At 31.9% G+C, this 22,235-nt stretch overlaps 1 protein-coding gene across 3 annotated transcripts in view; it reads left to right on the top strand.

Moving 5' to 3' along the window:
• The window catches only part of LOC129952103 (kazrin), a 239,541-nt gene extending 227,487 nt beyond the window's left edge, over positions 1 to 12,054 (top strand). The window contains exons 13-14 of one of the 3 annotated variants that reach the window (XM_056064535.1): positions 7,898 to 7,921; positions 8,164 to 12,054. In XM_056064535.1, coding sequence (XP_055920510.1) covers positions 7,898 to 7,921; positions 8,164 to 8,469 — 330 coding nt within the window. In that variant the 3' untranslated portion in view covers positions 8,470 to 12,054. The remainder of the gene's footprint in view (positions 1 to 7,897; positions 7,922 to 8,163) is intronic. The other 2 variants (XM_056064536.1, XM_056064538.1) reach the window with 2 other exon arrangements.
• Positions 12,055 to 22,235: the final 10,181 nt, after the last annotated feature.

Raw genomic sequence — 22,235 nt, 5'->3', positions numbered from 1 at the left:
AAAAAGTCAAAATAAGCCAAAATTGTCACCTTTGTTTAAATAAGCATCTTATTGTTATTTGGGAGGCCTCGCTTTATACATATCCAATTTTACTACTTTTGAATCCGATTCAATTTGACGTTTTGTCGTTTTATCTCGCTTCCACTAATGTAGTTACAAAACTAAGACTTGAGATTTTTTCCCATCATGGGGGAATGAGATACAATGGGCGTTTTTCTTTTTTAGTTCAGAGGTAAGCTTTGAGCAGAGTCTGAGCGAACATAGCAGAGTAGAGTTCTGAACAGAGTATGTTCAAGTTCAAAGCTATCAGATTTAATTATGAAACAACTTGAGCACTAAACTATTATGATTTGAAATGTCAAATGTCAGACTGTTAAACGTAAATATTTGTTAACCAAGAAAAGTAAGACTAGTTTATTGTTCAACAAAAATTGATAGCAATTTTTAGTTTGTTTTTTGATGATGAAGGTGAAGAAAGTACTGTGGAAATTAATTCAAGCCGAATTATAAAAAATGAGAACTATGCCGAAGAAGTGGTGCCAAGATTTTACGACAAGACTTTCAAACAAAATTTTCGAGTGAATCGGATTGTATTTGATATGTTGTCCCAAGAACTTCTTTCCATGGAACAACATAATTATGGACCTGGTAGGGAATCTACCCATATAAAGTTTGATTCATAAAAATGCTATATGCAATTAGTTTTTTCTAAATTATCGTACCTTCTGCACCAGAGCGACCAGCCTCTTTCGCCATTTTTATTGTTTTGGTGATGATTTTTTTTAATTTCCTGGCTTTCAAATATCAAATTTTTTGTGTTCAGCATTTTACTCCGTTTACTCTGTTATTTTATTTTGAGCTCACAGAGCGCACACTGAACATTTTCAGAACTAAAAAAGAAACACGAATTTGACGCTCTGAACGATCAGAGCTCAAAAAGAAACACAATTATTTTTTGACACAAGTCAAATGATGAGACATCAAATTAAGTCTCATCACAGCCCAATGTGAACAAGCCTTCAAAAAGTGATTGTCAGTTAGTGCTTACTTGGAAATCATGTAAGTGTTGCTAAGTTCTGTGTTAAATACCACGTGACTGCAGACCTTTAGAAAAAAAAAACAGTAATGATGGATCATTAAACAGCTTATCAATTGATCAAGTGAAATATAAGTGTCAAAACCGAACAATTAAAACAAACAACGAACGTTTCAACTGTTTGAAATATTAGCGGTCTTACGTGTCAACACTTAAACATACTTTCTGACATTTTGGCGCATAATTGTGTTAAAACAAAAACTTTTCTAATAATTGACACCGTCAAAAAAAAACAATATCTCTTTATGGTTGAAAGTTGGCATCTTAATTATCTAAAGTTAACTGACTTAGGAATCCATTGTATCGAGTTCAAATCAACTCGAACTTTGGAATCTTATTACTGCTATGTTTAACTGCTATGTTCGTATCTTTAAAAGGTTGACGTAAGCTTTAAGCTTGGTTTTACAAATAAGATACTGAAAAATCTCAAAAATTGTAAATTGGAAAAAATACAAAACGAGACACAAAATCAATATCAGCAAAGAAGAAAAGTTCTGCCTAACGTTTTTAAATTTAAAACAGTTCAGGACATTGGTAGACTAGACACGTACACTTTTCAAATTCAGAACTGCAAATGTTTTTATTGGTTCTAAATAGATGAGGATATTTTTAAACAAATCTATTGCAAACATGTTTGTGTTGTGAAGGAATATTCCGAAACAATTTCAGAAAAAAGTGTAGATTTATAAACCTACATTCTTTAAGTCATAATTTATTATTATAGTAATCAACGATTTATGTACCAACGTATGTATATCTGCATCATATTTGTATCCATTTTTTACCCAGCCATCCTCTGCTCGTTTCCAAAATCTTTAATTTATGTAAGTACAACTTTGTGGCTCTAAACCTTTCCGCAATAACCAAAATTCAACGTGTGTAAATAAAGTAAAGTCCCTTTTCTATTGTGTCCTTTTCCAAGAAAAAGTCATAAGTAAGCGAGCCCAAATACAAGTCATTTAATGTGTTTATTAACTAAGAATGTCTTAATTTCTTTTCAGAACCTAAGCTTTATTGGCGCTCAAAGCTGGGGCTAAAATGTCAATTCTTTTAAAATTCTTAAACATTAAGAACTTACTTTAAAATTCTCAAGCTTCCATTTTTAAGCATACACATCCAATTGAATTTTACCAAAATTTATATATCCGTAGAAGTACTGTAAGTTTGACTTAAAAGTACTTGATACAGTTTTGTATAACTAGGTATGGATAAAAGCTTAAAAACGCTTCGTTTTAAGTTTAAATAAAATTTTGAAACGATTTTTGTAGCCACTCCAAGAATGGTAAGTGTTCTTAAAGTTTTGAGCCTTTGTTTTATATTTTCTCACTCGCAAAAACGACATCAAAATATAAAATAGTAAAAAACTAAAATATTTCATTCTTCACAACTTCATATCCGAAAAAGAAATAAAACTGCAATTCAACGAAGAATACAAACAAACAAAATCCATATTCAAAATAAAACTGATTTAAAAAAAAAAATATCAATTGCGAGCAAATATGAAACAAAACATTTTAATAAAACAAAAAAAAAAAAACAAAAATAAACACTCATAAAATCAAACAGAACCAATTTTATTAATATATCAAATATTAAAAATATTTATTATTACTTTTTTTAATAAATCTTGTAAATAGTAGTAAATGTTAATTGCTAGTTTACAATAATTAATAATAAATACATATATAATATTAATAAATAAATGCTTATAAATGTGAAATCGAGCAAAATAATAAAATTTAATTAAAATACAAAACAAAGTGTGTAAATTGCTTATGAAAATTTAACAAATAAAATACAGAGAGAGAAGAAAATACACTCTGCAGTGAATATAATTTAAAAAAATATGTGCAACTTTAATTTATAAAAATTGTAATTTAAAAAACAGACAAAAGTTTTATGTAAAGCATCAATTTATATTTCAGTAAAATGTTTAACATTTTATGAAATTATTGCATTTATGATTAAAAATAAGCAAATTTAAAAAATAAATTAAACTAATGATACTTCCCTTGCAGAATAAAAATAGTGAATAAAAATAGAACGTGTTTTATGAGAAATATTATTTTTTTTATGCAATAGATTTTTTTTAGATACTTGACACAATATGGCTCGTCTTATTTTAACATAAAAGTAGACATTCAAACTCAAACGTTTTCCTATGGCGATTTGAGTTATAAAACAAAGTGTCACTGTGACACTAGATGTGAAGAATTTGTTTTGTTGTAAACTTTCAAAGTAATTACTTAATCTTTACCTAAAAAGTACAAAACTCAGACTTTAAAATTGACACACAGAAAAAATCACGCTATTTTGACAACTCTTGTGGTCCCTGTAAAAAATTGTCTTAATAAAGCGACATTTCGTGTAGATTTAGAATAATTATTCAATAGTTGTTCAATGAAGTTAAAAGACAAAACTTTAATAATTAATCAACGTTATGTAGTGGAAATATTAATTTAAAATACAAAATAAAAACAAAATTTTTAGCGTTTTCGCTCCTAAATCTAGGGAGAGTATATTAAATCAAAATGCTTAATAAACAAGCTGCAATACTTCCTTAATAAAATATGTATTTGGGTTCTTTTAAAAATTAGGTGGCCAACATTCGGTAGAAAACTAGAGCCTAGTGACTTACAACTCTCGACCTATGTCGAATCAGGACGGCAAATTTGCGAAAGCACCTTTCATGACAATAATTACTCTTGAAAGTTTTGTCAAATAATCGCAAGATGTAATACCCGTAAAAAATAAATTGTTGGGTGGGGTTGGACCTATGAAATGCCAGAGGTCTTGGATTCAATCCGTCTGTAACAGTTCCACGTACTAACCATCTTTTCTTTTATATTTATGAAAAGTCTAGTGCATAAGTAAAATCGCAGTCGTTTCTCTTTGTGTGAGAAAATGGAACCTTTCGATAACGTTTACGTTATTTACGCATGAATTTTCTATTTTTTAACAAAATTGCAGGCAACGGTTTAAGTATGACAGCGCAATCATAATTAGGTTATAAATAACCCAAATATAGCCTTACACGGTTTTTTCTCTCTTGCAAATCATATTTCGTACAAATATTTTGGATTAGAAGTTTTTGGGCTTTAAGCTCATTTATTTCTACAAGTATTGGCTATTGACTTAAAATATTCGTAGTATTTAGATTCTGGAAAGGGAAACATAATAGTAACACGATTAAGCTCTATTCCAAGGCCAACTGTCATATACTTTCAAAAGACAGTGAAATTTTCTGAACCAACAAATAAATCAATCTTGGTCTTGAAATTTTTGAAGTGGTCATCATCTTTTCTTGTTATTACGATTGTACTCCAATCCTTGGAAATCATAAATTCATCTCTCTTACCAGTACTTGATTTCTTATTGACATCCGTTTTTCGTCTTCGTTAAAATTAATAAATTAAGTGGCTCAACAGTCTGTTGAGAACTAGGGCCTAGAGCTACAACTCTCAACCATTCCTGTGTTCGAGTAATGTTGTCAGGAATGTTGTCATAACAAGAATTACTCTTGCAGAATTTTTCAATTCCTCGCAAGAGGCAATACCCGGGACACTGACACTGATTTTGACGTTTCCAAATCAGCTGATCGGTAAGGATACACGTATTCAAAACAAAATTTCGTTCAGTATTCAAATATAATTATATGTAAATCACTCAAATTATGTCTTAATAAGATTTTATTAAATTTAAAAACAAAAAACACTACCTAAAGTTATCAAACCAAAAATGTTTTTTATTTCATATATTAAATTTCTAACTTTGCAGTGCAATTTTACATTCACAAAACAATGCGAATTTGCACTACGTAGTCACTATTTTATTGAATGCGCCCAGTCAATGCATTTATCAATAGATAAAGTTATTGGATGCGTTTACAAATAAAATTCAAAGTTGCAAAATTTGAGTTCACTTTCATCGATATCGATTTAATTTTTTCGAACTCAAAACGAAGTGAATTTCTATGTTCTACATTTCGATATTTGCTATTTTCAAGTGATTTGAATTCAACCAAAGTAAGTTGGTGTAATTTGAATTCGACAAGAGAAAATTGTTTAAAAACAATAGTATTTTCACTTAACAGAAATAAACCTGAACTTCTTTATGTAATGCATTTGGTTAGTGAGAAATTGAAGCTTCTAATTTGTAATTGAGGAAAAAGTTAAACAATTTAAAATAATTTTTTAGCACATTTTATTATTATTATTCAAAATAACATTTTGAGTAAATCAATGTTATTTTTTAAAGTGACACATTCATAAAATAAGCTTCGGAACCAGAGTTTTTTCCCAAGCTATATTATAGGAAACTTCTTATCGCAAAGAATTGCAAACTTCTACTAGCTGGTATGTGCATCAATACAATGCAAATAAAAACCACTTATATTTTATATTTACTGAATTACAGAAAAAAATATTAGAATTCATACAAAATGATTTCGAAAAGCATTTGAAGTTATGGAATGGAGAACTCTGAAAACAATTTCACTCATAGCTGCCAGTCTCTAAAACTAAGTTTATTGAAAAATTGGAACTCGGTTGAGTTCTATCTTATTTCTTAATAAAGTTCTCGAGCGTTAGAACTCTGATTCAGATCACAGTCTCAGATAAAAGTTCGATTTATTAGCCCCTTCAATTTGGGTTTCTATGATACTAGAACTCGGTCTAGCTATGTTTTGAATACTTAAGTGAATATTGTTCTTTTAAATTTGAACTACAGGGCTACATAAGAGAACATAAAAGCATGGAAAATTTATCAAGAAATAATTTCAAATCTCAAACGTGCAATATTTTCATGGGTAGATATTATGTTTGTTTAAAGAAATCAATTCGTCTGTGGACATTATGTTCTCTTAAGAAGCTATAATGTTCATTTAGTTAATGGAAATTAAATTGCAGAGTAAAATCCGTGTTATTCTCAACAATGTTTTTCCAACAACGGACGCTACCCCTGTACCATCGCCAAGGTTACTTCAATTCTATGAAAGTTCCAAAAAAGACATAAGGTCCATAGAACCTGTTTCAATTTCTGTAACCTTAAGGTCCATAGACATTCTAACCACAAATATTATGTAAATCAATAATGCCATAGGTATAATCACAACGAGCGCTTCGAAAATTTATTGGAATTATTAAGCAAAATGAAAATTAATTTAAATCGGCAATTTATTTAAAAAAAAAAAATTTAAATATTTTTTACTCGATGGAATGTCAGAAATTAATGTCAAAAAATCCTATCGGATGCTATGCAAATAGATTATTATTCGTTAGAACTTTGTTTTACTAATCCGACATCTAAGTCCTTAAAACTCAATAATAAGTTCACACTGAGTTCTAAGGAAATAATAGAAAGTAATAAGTATTTTTAAAATCTCATTTTAAAAATAAATTGAGAGTTATAAGATTGAGTTTTAAATTTTAGAACTTTGTCAAGGAATTGGCATACAACCATTTCGAAATCAGTTAGATACTATTTTTGATATACGTTTTTAATGAATTTCTTTTTCTTCATCACTCATCAAAAAAACACAGTAAAAATATCGATTTGGGGAATACAATTATATTCATTTGAAAAATTCGACTTTAAAAACTCAGTTTTCTTTTGTGCGTAAAATACATTTTCAAAACTGAATTTATTTTTGTACTGTTGTAACTACAATATATGCATAAATAATTTTAAGTATTTAATATGTATGTACCGTACACATACATATATTCAAATTTAAAATAGCAAAAAAACGTGTAAATAAATATTACATTTCCAACAAACCCCCTTAAGTAAGATAAGTGATATTAAAAGCGATTAAAACCTACATAAGACCAACGCAACGCAATTGAATTGTCATTCACTTTTAACAGATTTTCAATCAATAAATTTTCCGTATAGGTTTTTCTTTCAATCGAAGTGTTTTTTCCACATGCTGTTTTTATTTTTTTTTCTTGTTTAACCTGAGTATATCCGCTTTGACTTTAATAAGCTTTTTATTTCTACGTGATGTAAACTTGAGTAAACACAAAAAAAAAAATTAGTATATATTAAATTTTTGGCCAATTATTTTCATACTGTCAATAATCTGCTTGGTAAAATACCAATACTAATTATAATTAATTCTTTTATTCCTTGGGATTATAATAATAACAATCATGCGGCTTTAAATTAAACTAATTAAAAAAAAATCAACTTATTAAATGTAGGTATTATCATAACCATCAAAAAAGTATATTCCTTTCATATAGAGCACCATAATACACATAGAGATAAACATGCATGTGTAGGTATGTATATGTGTATTCATATATATACATATTTTATAATATCCTGTGGTACAAATAAATCCAACAATAATATATGTACATCTATACAAAAAAATCAATATCTTGCAATCAGCTCCATTAATTATTATTCAACCGTCAACATCATCAACTACACAACAGGACATTCGATATATCGGTGACTCGGCGGCGACGGCAGGCGAGTATATCAAAGCTACAAAGGAACATCACATCCTTTCACAACAATACAAGCCTATGAGATGGAATTTTTCGATTGTAAATATATCTACACAAAATGTATACATTTATTAAACAAAAACAGTAAATCTTTTTTTTTTCAATTTTTCAAAATAATTAAAAAAAAAAATTATTACATATTCATTGCATTTTTGATATAACCAATTATTTTATGAATTAATAAACAAATATTTCTATATTATATACAATATACATAATCATATATTATTCCTCTTCGTTAACGTGCTATCAAAAACAAAAACAAATAAAATCATACAAACAGATTTCGGCATGGAAAGGATCACAGGTATTTAATTCCATCTCCTCCCATTTGAGCATTTTTCTATTTAGATAATATTTTTTTTATTTTTATAAATTTTTATTTTTCACTATCCGTACATTTTTAGAATAAATCTTAAAAAGAAAAAATATTTTAATTAAAACAAAATTTGTTCTCTTTTCGTTTCTTTATATATTTTGCATCGTTTGGATGTTGCTGTTATATTTTGTTGGTTGGATGTACATAACATAAATCTTCTTCGCCTTCAGAGTTCATTGTCAAAAGCTTTTCGTTTTAATGCAAAAGCACGCGGAGAACGCTCCTTTGGAAATTCCACATCTCCAACACCATCGTACAGCAGTAGCGAGGGTGGAGGAGGAATCTATGCAACAATTGGACCACCCCTATTGCCACCCCCGACAACAGCACCACCACCGCCTCCACCCAGTCACCGGGTAAGTGCACCACCCGCAGCCTCGCAATCCTCAGATCCGACACTTGTTATGGCCTATGGCCAACATAGACGGGTTAAAAGCATCAGTGATATCGAAGTGATGGCCGCTTCGCCTGTATGAGAATCAATTATTTAAGGGATTTTTTTACATACAAACATCCCTGTATAGCAACTAAATCGTACTATTCATATAGCTATATATATAAATGTATGTCTGGTAATTAATATTTATTTATAAACAAAACAATTTCTCAGAACAAAAACTTTGAAACTTTTGTGTTTTATTTTATTTTCTACAATTTATTTCCTATTATACTAAAGAATGTGTGGTTGCGTTATTAATTAAAAATTATATTAAACAAATAAAACAACAACAATTTAAATGAATTGAAATTGAATGTGAATGAATATTAAGTCATGATGATAACATAAATATATAAATGAAAAAGGACCACATTTATAAAATAGGACTTTATAAAAAAAAAAATAAACGAACGCTTTCACGATTTTTAAAATAAAACACAAAATATTATTTTCCGAAAATATTATAAAATGTTATATAACTAAAAAATACAGTATTAACAATAAATTAAACATATCGCAATTCATCACACGACCAAAAATACTCACCAATTTCTCACTCATAAAAAAATCTATAATTATTATTAACAATATAAGATTTTTTTAAATAAATAAACTGAAAAAAATTAATAAACATCAATAAATATGTTAACTTCTACAATCAATGAAAAAAGTATTGCGATATGTGTTAAAGACATACTGAACTACTTTGTTATATAAAAATATTTTTTTAATAAAGTATAAATTTAAATACAAAAACAAAATACATCACCGATAAAAAGACAATTATAAAAAACAATTTTATTAGACGTTGCAGAGTCCTTTAACAATGTTTAATCAATTATTACTTTCTCAAAAAAGTTGTATTAGTAAAATTTTTGAAGAACAAATCACTTTAATTATTTTATACCAATAAAGTTGTACGCATTATTTCTAATTAATACAAAATGGGCTTAAATTTTAAATTCATTCATCTTCATTTTTGACAGTTCATAATTTTTGACATTCCTAATTTCCATCTAATGAAAGACCAAATTTTGTTGCAAATGTAAATAACAAAAAGAAAATCGTTTTAGAAATACTTTTCACTCTACATTTAGAATTTAAAGAAACAAAGTGATATTGTAAATTCTTTGTCAGAAACGGAAGACAGTATGGCAGTTTTGAATGATCACTATTGTTTTGTATAGCACATTTCAAAATCTTGTCATCTATACTTAGGGCATAGCTGATGATTCAATCAAAACTATTGGCTATGATCAAAATCGTTAAAGTACCAACGTTCGAAAGCAAAGTTTTTCAACGTTCAGTAAAATTAAATAATTTTACAACTTTACTTCTTTATTTTCCTTTCAATAAAATATAATATCGTTACAACTTATAACCGGGTTCCAAATTTTTTGACAGAATGACAGTAACAATTCTTCTTCTTTTCCGTAAAAAGCTATCATATTTTTGAGAACAAGTCTAGAAATAAACAATGGTCAGCTTGCCAGTTCTCATTAATTGCAAACTTGAATTTTACTTTAATAACCTTTATACCTTCAATTAACAAAAAGTATTAAAAGACATTATTATTAAAAAACAAATTCAATATGTTACAATTTGAATTTTAGTAAAATTCTAAATATTTCTTTTCCATTTTATTATTTGACGAAAAACTCTTACAAAATTTTAAATGAAGTTAAGATCCCAGTTGATTAAAAAAACAAAACGGGATTAGCTTATATTGGGCAGGTTCAAACAACGTAAGGGTCTTCATTTGCAGTCAACATCGTTCTGTGACCATACAATGGGCAGGTTAAGGTGACATAAGGGCCTTGAATGAAAGGCAATTTTATAATATCCGATTGGCCAGCTGCCACTTCATTGAAATTTTGACTGGAAAGTTAGTCTACTTATGTCAAAATGACAGTTGATCATGTTTTTTCATTCAACTGAAAGCTGAACTTTATTACTATATGATTTATTTATTTTCTGCACAACTCCATTTATTTTTTTCTGTAAAAGGGTTACTTGTCAATTTCGAAAAGAAATAAGTAATATCTTTTTACAATAAAAAATACAAATCTTGATAGACTTGTAGCTTGCCCAAGAAATGTTTTGTAAACAATAAAGTTTTTGGTAGATTTTGTACAAACTGAAGGTATAGGTTTGTGAAGTAAGGGCATTAATTTGAAATTCATGAAACTTGAAAAACTAACTAGTTGCCTTGGTCAAAATTTACTTTCGAAGAATGAAGTTGATTGCAAATTAAGTCCCTTATGTTGTCTAAACCTGTCCAATTTTACCAAGTACGTCGTTGGTTTTTCAAATATCATAAAACACGAAACTTTATTTTACTTCCCTCTACTTTCAGTTAATCATGCTAAAACTACCAATATCATAATTGTCTACAAAACACTCCTTGGGCAAGCTAAACGTTCGTCTCGACTTGTGTTTTGTATTTTATAGAAATATTACTTATTATTTTTCTAATTTGACAAGGAGTCCTTTCACATAAAACATCAAGGGAATTTGGGCAGAAAATAAATAAATCGCAATATAATAAAGTTCAGCTTTCATTTGAATGAAAAATTACGATTAGCTGTCATTTTGACATAAATAAAATTGTCTTGATTTATAGGGAGATTTCGTAAGTCCCTTAGGGCATATTCAGCAATCATAAGGAACTTCATTTGCAGTCAACTGGAAGCTTTGAATGTAAATACTGACAAAGGAAGCTAGTTAGTGTTTTAAGTGACAGGCGTAAGGGAGATTTTTCTTTACCAACTTTCCAGTAAAGTTTCTTAATTGAAAGATAATTTTGTGGCACCTGGCCAATTAGATAATAGAAACTTGCCTTACTTTCAAGTCCCTTATGTCCTCTGAACCTGTCTATTTTGACACAAGAATGCTCGACTTTGTGAAGTAACTCTCCACAAAAAACTTTAGCTTACCTTCAAGTCCCTTATTTCATCTGAACCTCTTTCTAATCTCGAAATTTCTGTTTGCTTGTCAAAAAGCTCATACTCAAATAAAATGCATCTGTCAAATATGATTTTCCATTGGTACATTTATATAGGATGACCATGATTTTTAAATTGAATTATTTTTGTTATTTTCTTGGGTTTTAGATGTCAAATTTTTATTATTCAGATTCATTGTAGAATGATATGAACTTAACGTTTCAAAGTCCTTAAATTTTTTTATATCAGAATAACTTCTAAAACCTTTTTAACATAGTTCTTACATAGAATTATTTGAATTTAATAAATCAAAACCCACATCAATCATCCTGACAGAGTTTGTATGTTCTTTTTATTCTATTCTTAATTTTATTGCTATGTCAACAAGAATATTCCAAATGCCATTGTTAAAAATTATTGGGATTAGATTTTAGAAAAATAGAAGTTTTTAAAGATCTGAATACAAAATAAAATAATTTCAAAAAAAATTGCATCAATATTGGTGGACAAAAATAGGAAAAAATAAATTGTTTAAGAAACCCTTTACAGTTCTAAGAAAAAGAGATATTTTTGTATTAATAAGAACGTTAAATATTTTCGTGCATCCTCATTTCGGTTTCTACAAAAACAAAAACTAAAACAACATTTACAGATAAAAATACATACATGTTTTTTTTTTAAATAATGAAGCACTTCGTAGGTTGTTCGTTTATTCTCCGCACATGTTCAAAGCTTAAAATATTGTTAATATTATACCACAACAACATAAAAAAACGTTACTATTAGTTGATCGCTTAATAAGCGTTCCTGATTTAAATAATGTATGAGTTAAGTTAAAGTTTATTTAGGATGTATAATTAAATTTTATTATATTATAGACATTCCATTTACTATAGACATAATAATTGAACAATCCTTTTGCAAACATTAAGTAAGTTTAACTTGTAATACCTAATTTATGGTTAATATATATATTTTAACATTCCAAATATAAGAATAAATGATGTGTCTATTTACTAATTTTTGTAGAAATTATATTTTTAAAATATAGGTATATACATTTTATTCTATTTGCATTGACATTTTATATTTCGATAAAAAAAGAACACAAATATATAAAAAAAAAAGACTAAATAAAATGCCCACACAAACAAAATTATTAAATTGTAATAAAATATTAAAAGTAAAAAAAGAAATAATGATATTCATTTAGGTAAACAAAATTTATATAAAAATAATAACTAAGTGCAATCTTATTTAGACTATAAATAAAGTTTTTTTAGGACTGATGATTACAAAAAAAAATGATATTATAAAAAAGTTATAATGAATAAAAATTATTACAAACAAACAAAAAAATCACATTTAAATATTTGTAAAGTAAAATGATTTAATTTTAATAAAATATATTAAGCATCTATTTAAAAAAAAACTGGAATATTTGATTGAATTTTAATGAGTACTTAAAACTGACAATACTTTTTTTGATTTCTTTTTTTTTGACAGCTGTCATGTGATGTATACTCAGTTTCATATTGGCGGCATTCAATCTTGTGTTGGATAGGGTGTCTTGGATAGGTGGATTTTTGATACCTAGTTGAACGAGTTAGATAGCTGTATTGAGATAGCTTTTTTGTAAACAACTTTCAGCTGTTCACAAAAATTACCTATTGAAATTCTGAGGCAAATAGCTTCTTCATCGTTTATTATGTACATAAAATCCTCAAATACAACTTCAACTTACATTTTGTATCTTTTTGTTTAAGTTTCTTGAAATTCAACCATGTTGAATCAGCTGTTCTGTCGGGAACCAATGTACATACCCCAGAAATTCTTAAATACCTTTGGATTCCTTTTTTGAAATCTCAGCTGTCATTGCTCAGCTGTTATTTTACACGTATAACACTAACAAAAAGGTATCCGAATATCCTATCTGTCGGAGATTGAACGCAGCCTATATATCATAGACTTACTTCTGAACATTTTTTGTGAATCGTGGCGCGGGTTCCAGGATCGTTCGATTTAACACCTCTGGACTATTTTTTTGTAGAGCTATATAAATTCGCTTTAAAGCCTAGTACATACTTCCTCGTGAAGTGAACGTTCGCCAGTGGAGAAAGTGAACTTTTGACATTGCTCACTGGTACACACTTGTGAGTACACGTTGTAAAATGCGGAAACCAAATGTCAAAGCTTCACCAACAGTTCCCGTACATTTTGCACGTGAATTGCCCGTGAACGAAAACTCTCCACTTTGTTCTCCACTCAGCTTCACGAGCAAGTTCACGGGTGAACCAAAAACTAAAATTTGTATGGGTTCACGAGATGGTTCACAAGTATGTACTAGGCTTAATACGCAAATAAGCCCGAAATAATTGACGTCTTCGAAGAGAATGTTCAGGGCATTATTGCCAACATACAACCCCAAAGAGACTCCATTTGGCGAACTTTTTTGGAAAATTGGGCCTCTCTCTAGCAGTGGTAAATTTCCAGAAATCATAACATCAAGTTATATGCGTTTGAAAAACCACACATCTAAAAAAACATCCTTTTCATATACAAACCCAAATAAGGAAAGAACAAGAAGATCAGTAATTGAATAAGCAAGACATTTTATAGCCACGTAGACGAAGACCGAAAGCAACCACAGACTCATTGACATCCTTTCTATAATAACGGGTTTTAAATGGTTGTTACAACATCTAATAAACTTAAGTCTGCCTATGTTGCTCTCAGAACCCTTAATCTAATTCAGATGAAGTACTCTACCTATGTACCATTGTAGCTGCGAGTATCTATAGAACGACTTAAAAAGGTAAAATGGCCGTAATACAAATTTACCTATGTCCGTACATCATTTATGAAACATTTCGCAAAAACATTCACATTCACCTAATAAAAACAAGGTTTACCAAAGATGAAGGTAGGACAACAAAGTTACACAAATATTTACCCCTAAATGGAAGTCAACAAACCGAAAAGAGCACACTCTCTGCTGCCAGTGAAGTTCAGGCTCAGGCTCGGGATAGCTGAAAGCTGATGCATGATGGGTTTACTATGTGGGTATGGTATGGTAGTGGGTCCTTACCTATGTACAGTGTGTTGCAGTGCAGTTAAAAGGAGAAGTTGGAGGTTTTAATTAAATTTGTCTGGCAAATTCATTTGATTGATTTTTCAGGACGATATTTGATTTAATTTTAATACCATCGATACTGGATTTCAGTTGACATTGAATTAAACCAATAAATAAAAAAACCTACCAAAAACAAATAAATAATATCTTGACATTGATTTAAGGGCATTTTGAAATAATAAAAATAAATTACTGAAGTTAATATCAGGAATATAAATATCGCATGTTATATACAGGAAAGAATTTTTTGAAGTATAACTTCGATATGAAAAGTCTAATCGGACGAAGCGAACGAATGGTGAGGTGGAGATATAGGTAAGTGAAGATAGAAGGAGACATAATCACGTTTAATGCGGTACAGTAGGTAACTTACTCGTTATTTTCCAAATAAAATTGAATTTAGGTGGAAAATTAAAGATGGCTCGATATTTCGATAACATTATTCTTTACAAAAATATACAGTGCGATTTGAATCGAATTTAAAGGAATAGTTAGTGTTTTTGGTTTTTATACATTTTAAAAAGGAATCAATTGGTAAATCCAGCTCTTTGCAATACATGGGGTTTATAGTACATATGATTCACGACTGTATGGAATGGCGGATCTAGAGGAGGGGTCGTAGGGGTTATTACCCTGCCCCTCTGGGAGATAATTTTTTGTTATTTTTATAGGAACTCCCTTGAATTCAAAACTGTCGTATTTCGTTAATGAATATGACTCAAATTATATTTTTAATTATTATTTATGTTTTAAATATGACAAAAAAAAAATATATTTTACTTCCTTGAACTTTGTTTGCCAGAAGTACTACTTTTAACAGAGGACTGGACCAAGAACATAATATGAATTGGAAATTCAGCCTTTTTCCAATAACGCAACACAAATTTATCAACTTTTGAACAATGGACGATCCAGAAGATTGGTCATATGAGTTAAAAAGCTTATGCAGTTACTTACTTACTTAAGGTGGCGCTACAGTCCTGTGTGAAATAGGGCCTCACCCAACAAACTTCTCCATCTAGCTCGGTCCCTAGCTAGATGTCCCCAGTTTCGGGCTCCAAGTTGGGTGAGGTCACCTTCCACTTGTGCGCACCACTTGATCCGCGGTCTTCCTCTACTGCGCTGTCCTGTGGGTGCGGATTCGAAGACTTTCCGGGCCGGAGCATTGGTTTCCATGCGCTCTACGTGACCCAGCCATCTTAGTCGTTGGACTTTTACCCTTCTGGCTAAGTCAACGTCGCTGTACAGCCCGTACAGCTCGTCGTTCCATCTTCTCCTCCACTCCCCTTCGATGCATACGGGACCGTAGATCAGACGAAGAACTTTTCTCTCGAAGCGACCCAAGGTGCTTTCATCTGCTTTTGTCATGATCTTTTGTGAATTCTCCATGGTCATCCTGCACAAACGGACGAGTTTGGCAGGGATGCCAAAACTAGACATGGCTCCATAGAGCTCGTCCCTGTAGATGCTGTCATATGTGGCCTTGAAATCGATGAAAAGATGGTGGGTGCCGATTTTGTGTTCTTGGGTTTTTTCCAGGATCTTCCGTAGTGTGAATATTTGATCAACTGTGGACTTTCCTGGTCTAAAACCACACTGATAAGGACCTATCAGGTTGTTGACGATGGGCTTTAGACGTTCACATATTACGGCAGAGAAGATTTTATAGGCGATGTTAAGTAGACTGATTCCTCTATAATTGGTGAAGTTTAGAGGGGGTCCTTTTTTCAGGATCGGGCAAACAATACTGAGGTTCCATTCATCGGGCATGCTTTCTTCCGACCATATCTTACAGATAAGTTGGTGCATGCTCCTAACCAACTTATCTCCAGCTGCTTTAAAGACCTAGGCATTCAAGTCATCCGCTCCAGCGGCTTTATTAGACTTCAACTTAGATGTGGCAATCTTTACTTCGTCTAAGTAGTCGGGAGGACGGGATTGTTGGCTTTCGTCGTCTATATTGAATGGATCATCCTGCCTGACAGCGGAATTCAGTTCTTCATCGCCGTTATACAGTCTGCAGAAGTGGTCCTTCCATATCCTCAGCATTGACTGCGGTTCCACTGTGATGTTTCCACTTTCGTCTTTACAGCCTTCGGTTCTAGGTTTATGTACCTGTGAATTTCGTTTCACCTGTTCATAAAATTCGAACCTCATTCCTGCTTTATGCCTCTCAAAATCTTCGACCGCACGCTTTTCATGCCCTCTCTTTGTCCTTCTAAGAAGTCGGCGTTCCTCTCGCCTCTTCTGCTCATAGAGCTCACGAGCAGCTCTCGTCCTTTTATGCATCGCCGCTTTGCGTGCATGTTGTTTGGCTGCATTTGCCTGCCGACATTCCTCATCAAACCAGGGGTTCCTTGTGGGTGGCTGTTTGAAACAGAATCAGAGGCGGCTTCTCTGATTGCATCTTGGCAATGTTGACACTGGTTTTCGATACATTGTGTTGGCGGCAGAGAACTTCGAGAAAGGTTACTTGTAACTCGGTCGGAAAAGGATTTGGCGATTGTAGCTGTTCGACGTTGTACCTTCTCCCAGCACCTCCCTGTTTTGCCTTGGGTCTGGAAATCCGAAGTGCTACCTTGGCTACAACGAGGTAGTGGTCCGAGTCGATGTTAGCTCCTCGGAAAGTTCGTACATCCATGATGCTGGAAGCGTGTCTGGCGTCGATCGCAATATGGTCAATCTGGTTGACGGTAGATTGATCTGGAGGAGTCCAAGTTCCTTTGTGGATGTTGAGGAGGGGAAAACGCGTACTGACTACCATGACGTTTTGCCCCGCAGCAAAATCTATGAGCCTGAATCCATTGTCGGAAGTGTTGTCGTGCAGGCTGTTCTTCCCGATTATTCCCCCAAAGATGTCTTCCCTTCCTAGCTTGGCATTAAAATCGTCCAGGACTATTTTAATATCGTAGCTAGGGCACTGCTCATATGTTTTGTCTAGGATCTCAAAGAACATATCTTTGGTGTTGTCGTCTTTCCCTTCTGTGGGGGCGTGCGCGCATATCAGGCTGTTGTTGCCGAATTTAGCCTTGATGCGTATGGTCATGACGCTCATTGATGCACCTATAGCTCAAGACTTCTTGCCTGAGTCTGGCTCCAATGACGAATCCGCATCCAAATAAGCGCTGTTGGTTTTCGTGGTAGCAGTCACCATAGTAAATATCGCAGTTTTTCATTCTCTTTTTGCCCGGCCCATCCCATCGTATTTCCTGGATGGCGGTGATATCTGCTTCATATTGGTCTAGGGCCTCCGCTAATTCTTCGGCAGCACGTGGTCTGTTAAGGGACCTAACATTCCACGTGCATATCCGAAGTTCGTTGTCCTTTATTCGTTTGCGTTGGTTGTCAACTGTAAATCCGTCCGTACCCGAGGCTTGTTAGTGCTTCGCAACTATGAAAGTTTGTACGTGGCCAGGAAGTCACCCCGACGCACAACCCCCAACCTGGAGGGCCAGATCCTAAGTATAACTCCAAGGATGGGGAGCCGGATAAATCCGCTCCTTACAGGCCTGGGCTCCGAATATGTCGAAGAAGCCCTATAAGGTGTTCACTAAGTAGTTCAACCTTACTGGAACTGTAGACGCCACCGTTGATTAAATCTCGAGAATTCCTCCGCTGCGATTTGGATAAGGAGAGGTGCCTTAGTGAAAACACCTCTCTCGTTTGCTGCCCCCAACATCTTTCCACTGGGGTTGGAACCCAATAGGTACTTGGCACCCGATGTTCACCACGGGGAGGTGAGAGTAGGAGTTGATAGACAGAGGTTGGTTTTGAGAAAAACCTGTGGACGCTTGTGTCCTCTTGAATTTGAACATCTTATGCAGTTAAGTTGTATAAATAAAGATTTGTTAGTAATTAAACCACATTTTCCAAAAAGTAGTTTGTTTAACTCAATTTAGAATTTTGAAAAACTTTATTAATGCTTTAAATTATTATCATAAAATTTATTTCTAAGAAAAAGGGCAAATATTCAGTTTCTTAAAAAAGTTTTATTTAAATCCTAAACCTCGCCTTCAAGTACGTCTCAAAAATTTGTAATTCGTAAAAAATTTCGAACTCAAGCTTTTAATCAAACCTGATATTACGATGATAGGAAGTCCAAAAAAAGGCTTTTTTCATTTTTTTAATATAAAAATTCGAAACTTTCTTAATTTGTCTTCTTTCTACTAGAAAAACATATTTCGTATTGATCCATAAGTGTACCCTTCATAAAAACGTTATTGTTTTTTAAGTTTTCTTAAGAATTTTTTTTTTGTTTGCAAAACTTGATATCTTAGAAAATGCTACCATGAAAAATGTAAATTCATAAGCACTTAACAACTGCACATAAAATTTAAAAATTATAATTGTAAAAATTAATTTTAAAAAAAAACCCTATTGATTTTCTAAAAAAAAAAAAAGTTAATCAAGTTTTTTGAGACATAAAATGGCACTTAAATTTTCGAGAAAAACATATTTTACAGATACATTTTTAAATCTTAAACTATAATAAATATTTTAAACAGACTTTTTGGAAGACAATATGTCGAAGAATCGTGCATCTTATTTCTTTCAAAATTGATTTTTTTATTGAATACAAAAACTTTTAAGATCTTTAAAAATTAAATAAATCTACTTTTGAAATGAATTTGCTTTGAATGCTCTAGAACTGAGATTTAAACACGAAGTTCAATAATATAAATGTCCCAAAAATAGCAAAAGTGACATTTTTGTTAAACTAATGGCTAATTGAAAAACATAAAGAACGTTTTACATCTATTGATATAAAGGCTTCGTCAAAAATCAAGACAATTCTTCATATCAGATCCTATCTCATTTTCCGTGTTTTTGTAGAGTTCTTCGCAATATTAGATTAAAAAAAAATGGCTACGTTTCAAAACAATTTCTTACATTTTTGCGTGATATGCACCAAAAATACATTAAGCTTTTGTTTTTTAGCTCTTAAATATGGCATATTTAGAAAACAGTTGGAATCTTGGATTGCTTTCATATGTAGTAAGTCGTCCAAATTAAAAAAAAAAAGTTGACCAAACCATTATATAATTTTATAACTGTAGTTGTCACTTCAGCCCTTGATATGTGTAAATGTAAGGTTAAGATGCACATTATGTTATTTTAATTTTTGTCAGCCTCCTTTACAGAACATTAAAGAGAATAAGTGGTTCTTCACCTCAAAAAATTCCAACAGTTTTGAAACTTGGCACACTTACTAAAGTCCCCAAGAATCCGACGTGAGCTCTAGAGGCAGTTAAGAGAAGCACGGAGTATGTTTCAGTTTTTCACGTTTATCTCGAAAACTATTTATCGTATCAAAAAATGTTGTTCAACAAAATAAAAGCGCATTAAATTTTATAAAAAAAAGAACCTATTAATTTTTATCAAAAAATAATAACTCTGTCGGCATAAGTTAAGTTAAGGATTGTGTACTTAGAACCCTAAAAACGTTTCTGGAAACTCTTATAATAAAGAAAACGGACATTGAAAATAGAAAAAGGAAGTGCATCGCAATAGGGCATAGCATCTATCAGCTGTGCGTCACAGATCATTCATGTCTCCAATACTAAGCAGCCTTGACTTATTTATATAGAGAAAGATTGGTTCTAAAAATTTGGTAAACCTTATATCAAACTTAGGGCTTTGTTCTTCATATTATGAAGTTCACTTGTTGGAGATGTCAGCTTTTTGCCACATGCGACTAGATTCCAGCGGTTCATTTAACAAATTTGTGTTTGATAATGCGGACTTTAATGTCAGAACGTTATATGGACTAAATACATTTAAATCTTTGGGCGGAATAAGATGCATCGCTGCATATATGTACATCCATGTTAAAGCCAAAATCATATGACACTCTTTGGTTGGCATTAAATTTTATTGGCATTTACGATGTTCCAGATTGAAAAGGGTACATGCACTCAATAACTACAGACTTCTTTGGTGGAAAAACTAAACTCGTTCCTCTCCCGTTCATAAACTATCCACCGTCCGACTATAATGCACTTTACACTGCATTGCACTATGCTGGCAGTTTGTGTGACAAATTTGACCAAAAATGCCTGGTGGTAACATTTGACCATCCTCTCTATATAAAAAGTAAAGAAATCGTTGCCGCAGCTTCATCTGAGTCCCGTCTATCAAAATGCGTAGTCAGATTGGGTGAATTCCACCTGTTAATGTGCTATATTGGTTTATTAGGTTTTCTGATGAGTGAAAGTGGTCTGCAAAAGTTAATGAGTACTATATAAAATCCTCGGACAAGATGCTGCAAGGAAAAGCGTTCACTAGAGCAGTTCGTGCTGTGATACTAATGCAGCGACTTTAGCTAATATAATAATGGAACAAGTCGACATTACCCAACGTGAATTAGAGGAAATCCAGAATCTCACCAAAATGTTCTTGATTCTCCTTCGTTATGTGCACTAAAACAAAACCCTCATTTGATCCAATAATTAGAAACTAAAAACAAATCTTAACAAACTCAAATCTAATGGGCCAACAGTAGCCTTATGGATTCAGTTTTTTAATATGATTACATTGCTTAAAGATTTTATTCACGTTTAGCGATTTGGCGATTGGAATGTCCATATTAACTGTGTGAAGAATATGATTCCATATTTCCATGCCGCCAGACACTTCTCGTACGCCAAATAATGTAACCTGTATTTGTAGGACACGATAAAACTGCCTTCTGTGATGACCCCAGATGAATTTAAAAAAGGAAGAACTGACCGATATTGGACAGGGGTGTGGTCGGACCAGACGATTGAACACACTCTAATGAGTGGAATGAAGAGTATGAGTGGCTTGACAACAGGGCGATAGGTTCACTGATAGGTTTACTTAGTAAATGGGTTCTAGGGCTGGCTGCTACTCATGATATGTTCCCAGCACTCGAAGAATTCACTGGCGTTCCTTTTTCTACTAGTGAGAAGATTTTGGAGAGGCACGAAAAATACAAGATTATACAGACATTGCAAAGCTGTAATATTGGTCCAAAGTCACCCTCCATTTCCAGTAACAAATAAAATCACGTCAATATCAAGTGGCATCGTTATAATAAAACAACTTGTTGCAATGCTTATTCTCTAGGCATGCTGGCAATGAGGCATATAAAGGGCCAACGAGTTTCAGAAGTAAAAAGGGACATAAAAATTGAATACTACAGTTTTTTTGGTGGACAACTGCAGACAAGAAAAATTGAAAACCATATTTTTTTAAGGAAATTTATAAGCTTTCTTTTCCTGAGAAAAAAAAACAAATGTTTTCCTTAAATGCAAGTACAAACAAATAACTAAATATTTTGTATTATATTTGTTAAGCTTTAATTTTATAGAAGATTATTTTTTGATTTGTTTCTCTTCACTGCCGCTAAACTTATTTTATAAACTATAAGATAGAAAAAAATGCATGAAATCTTTTTATTATAAAATTTAATGATCTTTATTTTTGGGGAACAACATTTTTTGATACGACAAAAAGTTTTCGAGATAAACGTGAAAAACTGAAACACTTCATGTTTCTCTTAACTGCAGCTAAAACTCACGTCGGATTCTTGGGGACTTTGTTTTGGGTCATCACCAGAAATCCTTTAGTAAGTGTGCCAAGTTTCAAAACTGTTGAATTTTTTTGAGGTGAAGGCAATTTTTTTCGTGCATTGACTGGACTATACATCAAAATTCATGTTCTACTTTTTGTTTCACGACATTGTAGTGGATCAGCAGAAAA

The sequence above is a fragment of the Eupeodes corollae genome, chromosome 3 (assembly GCF_945859685.1).
Source record: "Eupeodes corollae chromosome 3, idEupCoro1.1, whole genome shotgun sequence".
Lineage (NCBI taxonomy): Eukaryota > Metazoa > Arthropoda > Insecta > Diptera > Syrphidae > Eupeodes > Eupeodes corollae.
The sequence above is the reverse complement of the archived record's forward strand: the minus strand, read 5'-3'. Positions and strand labels throughout refer to the sequence as shown.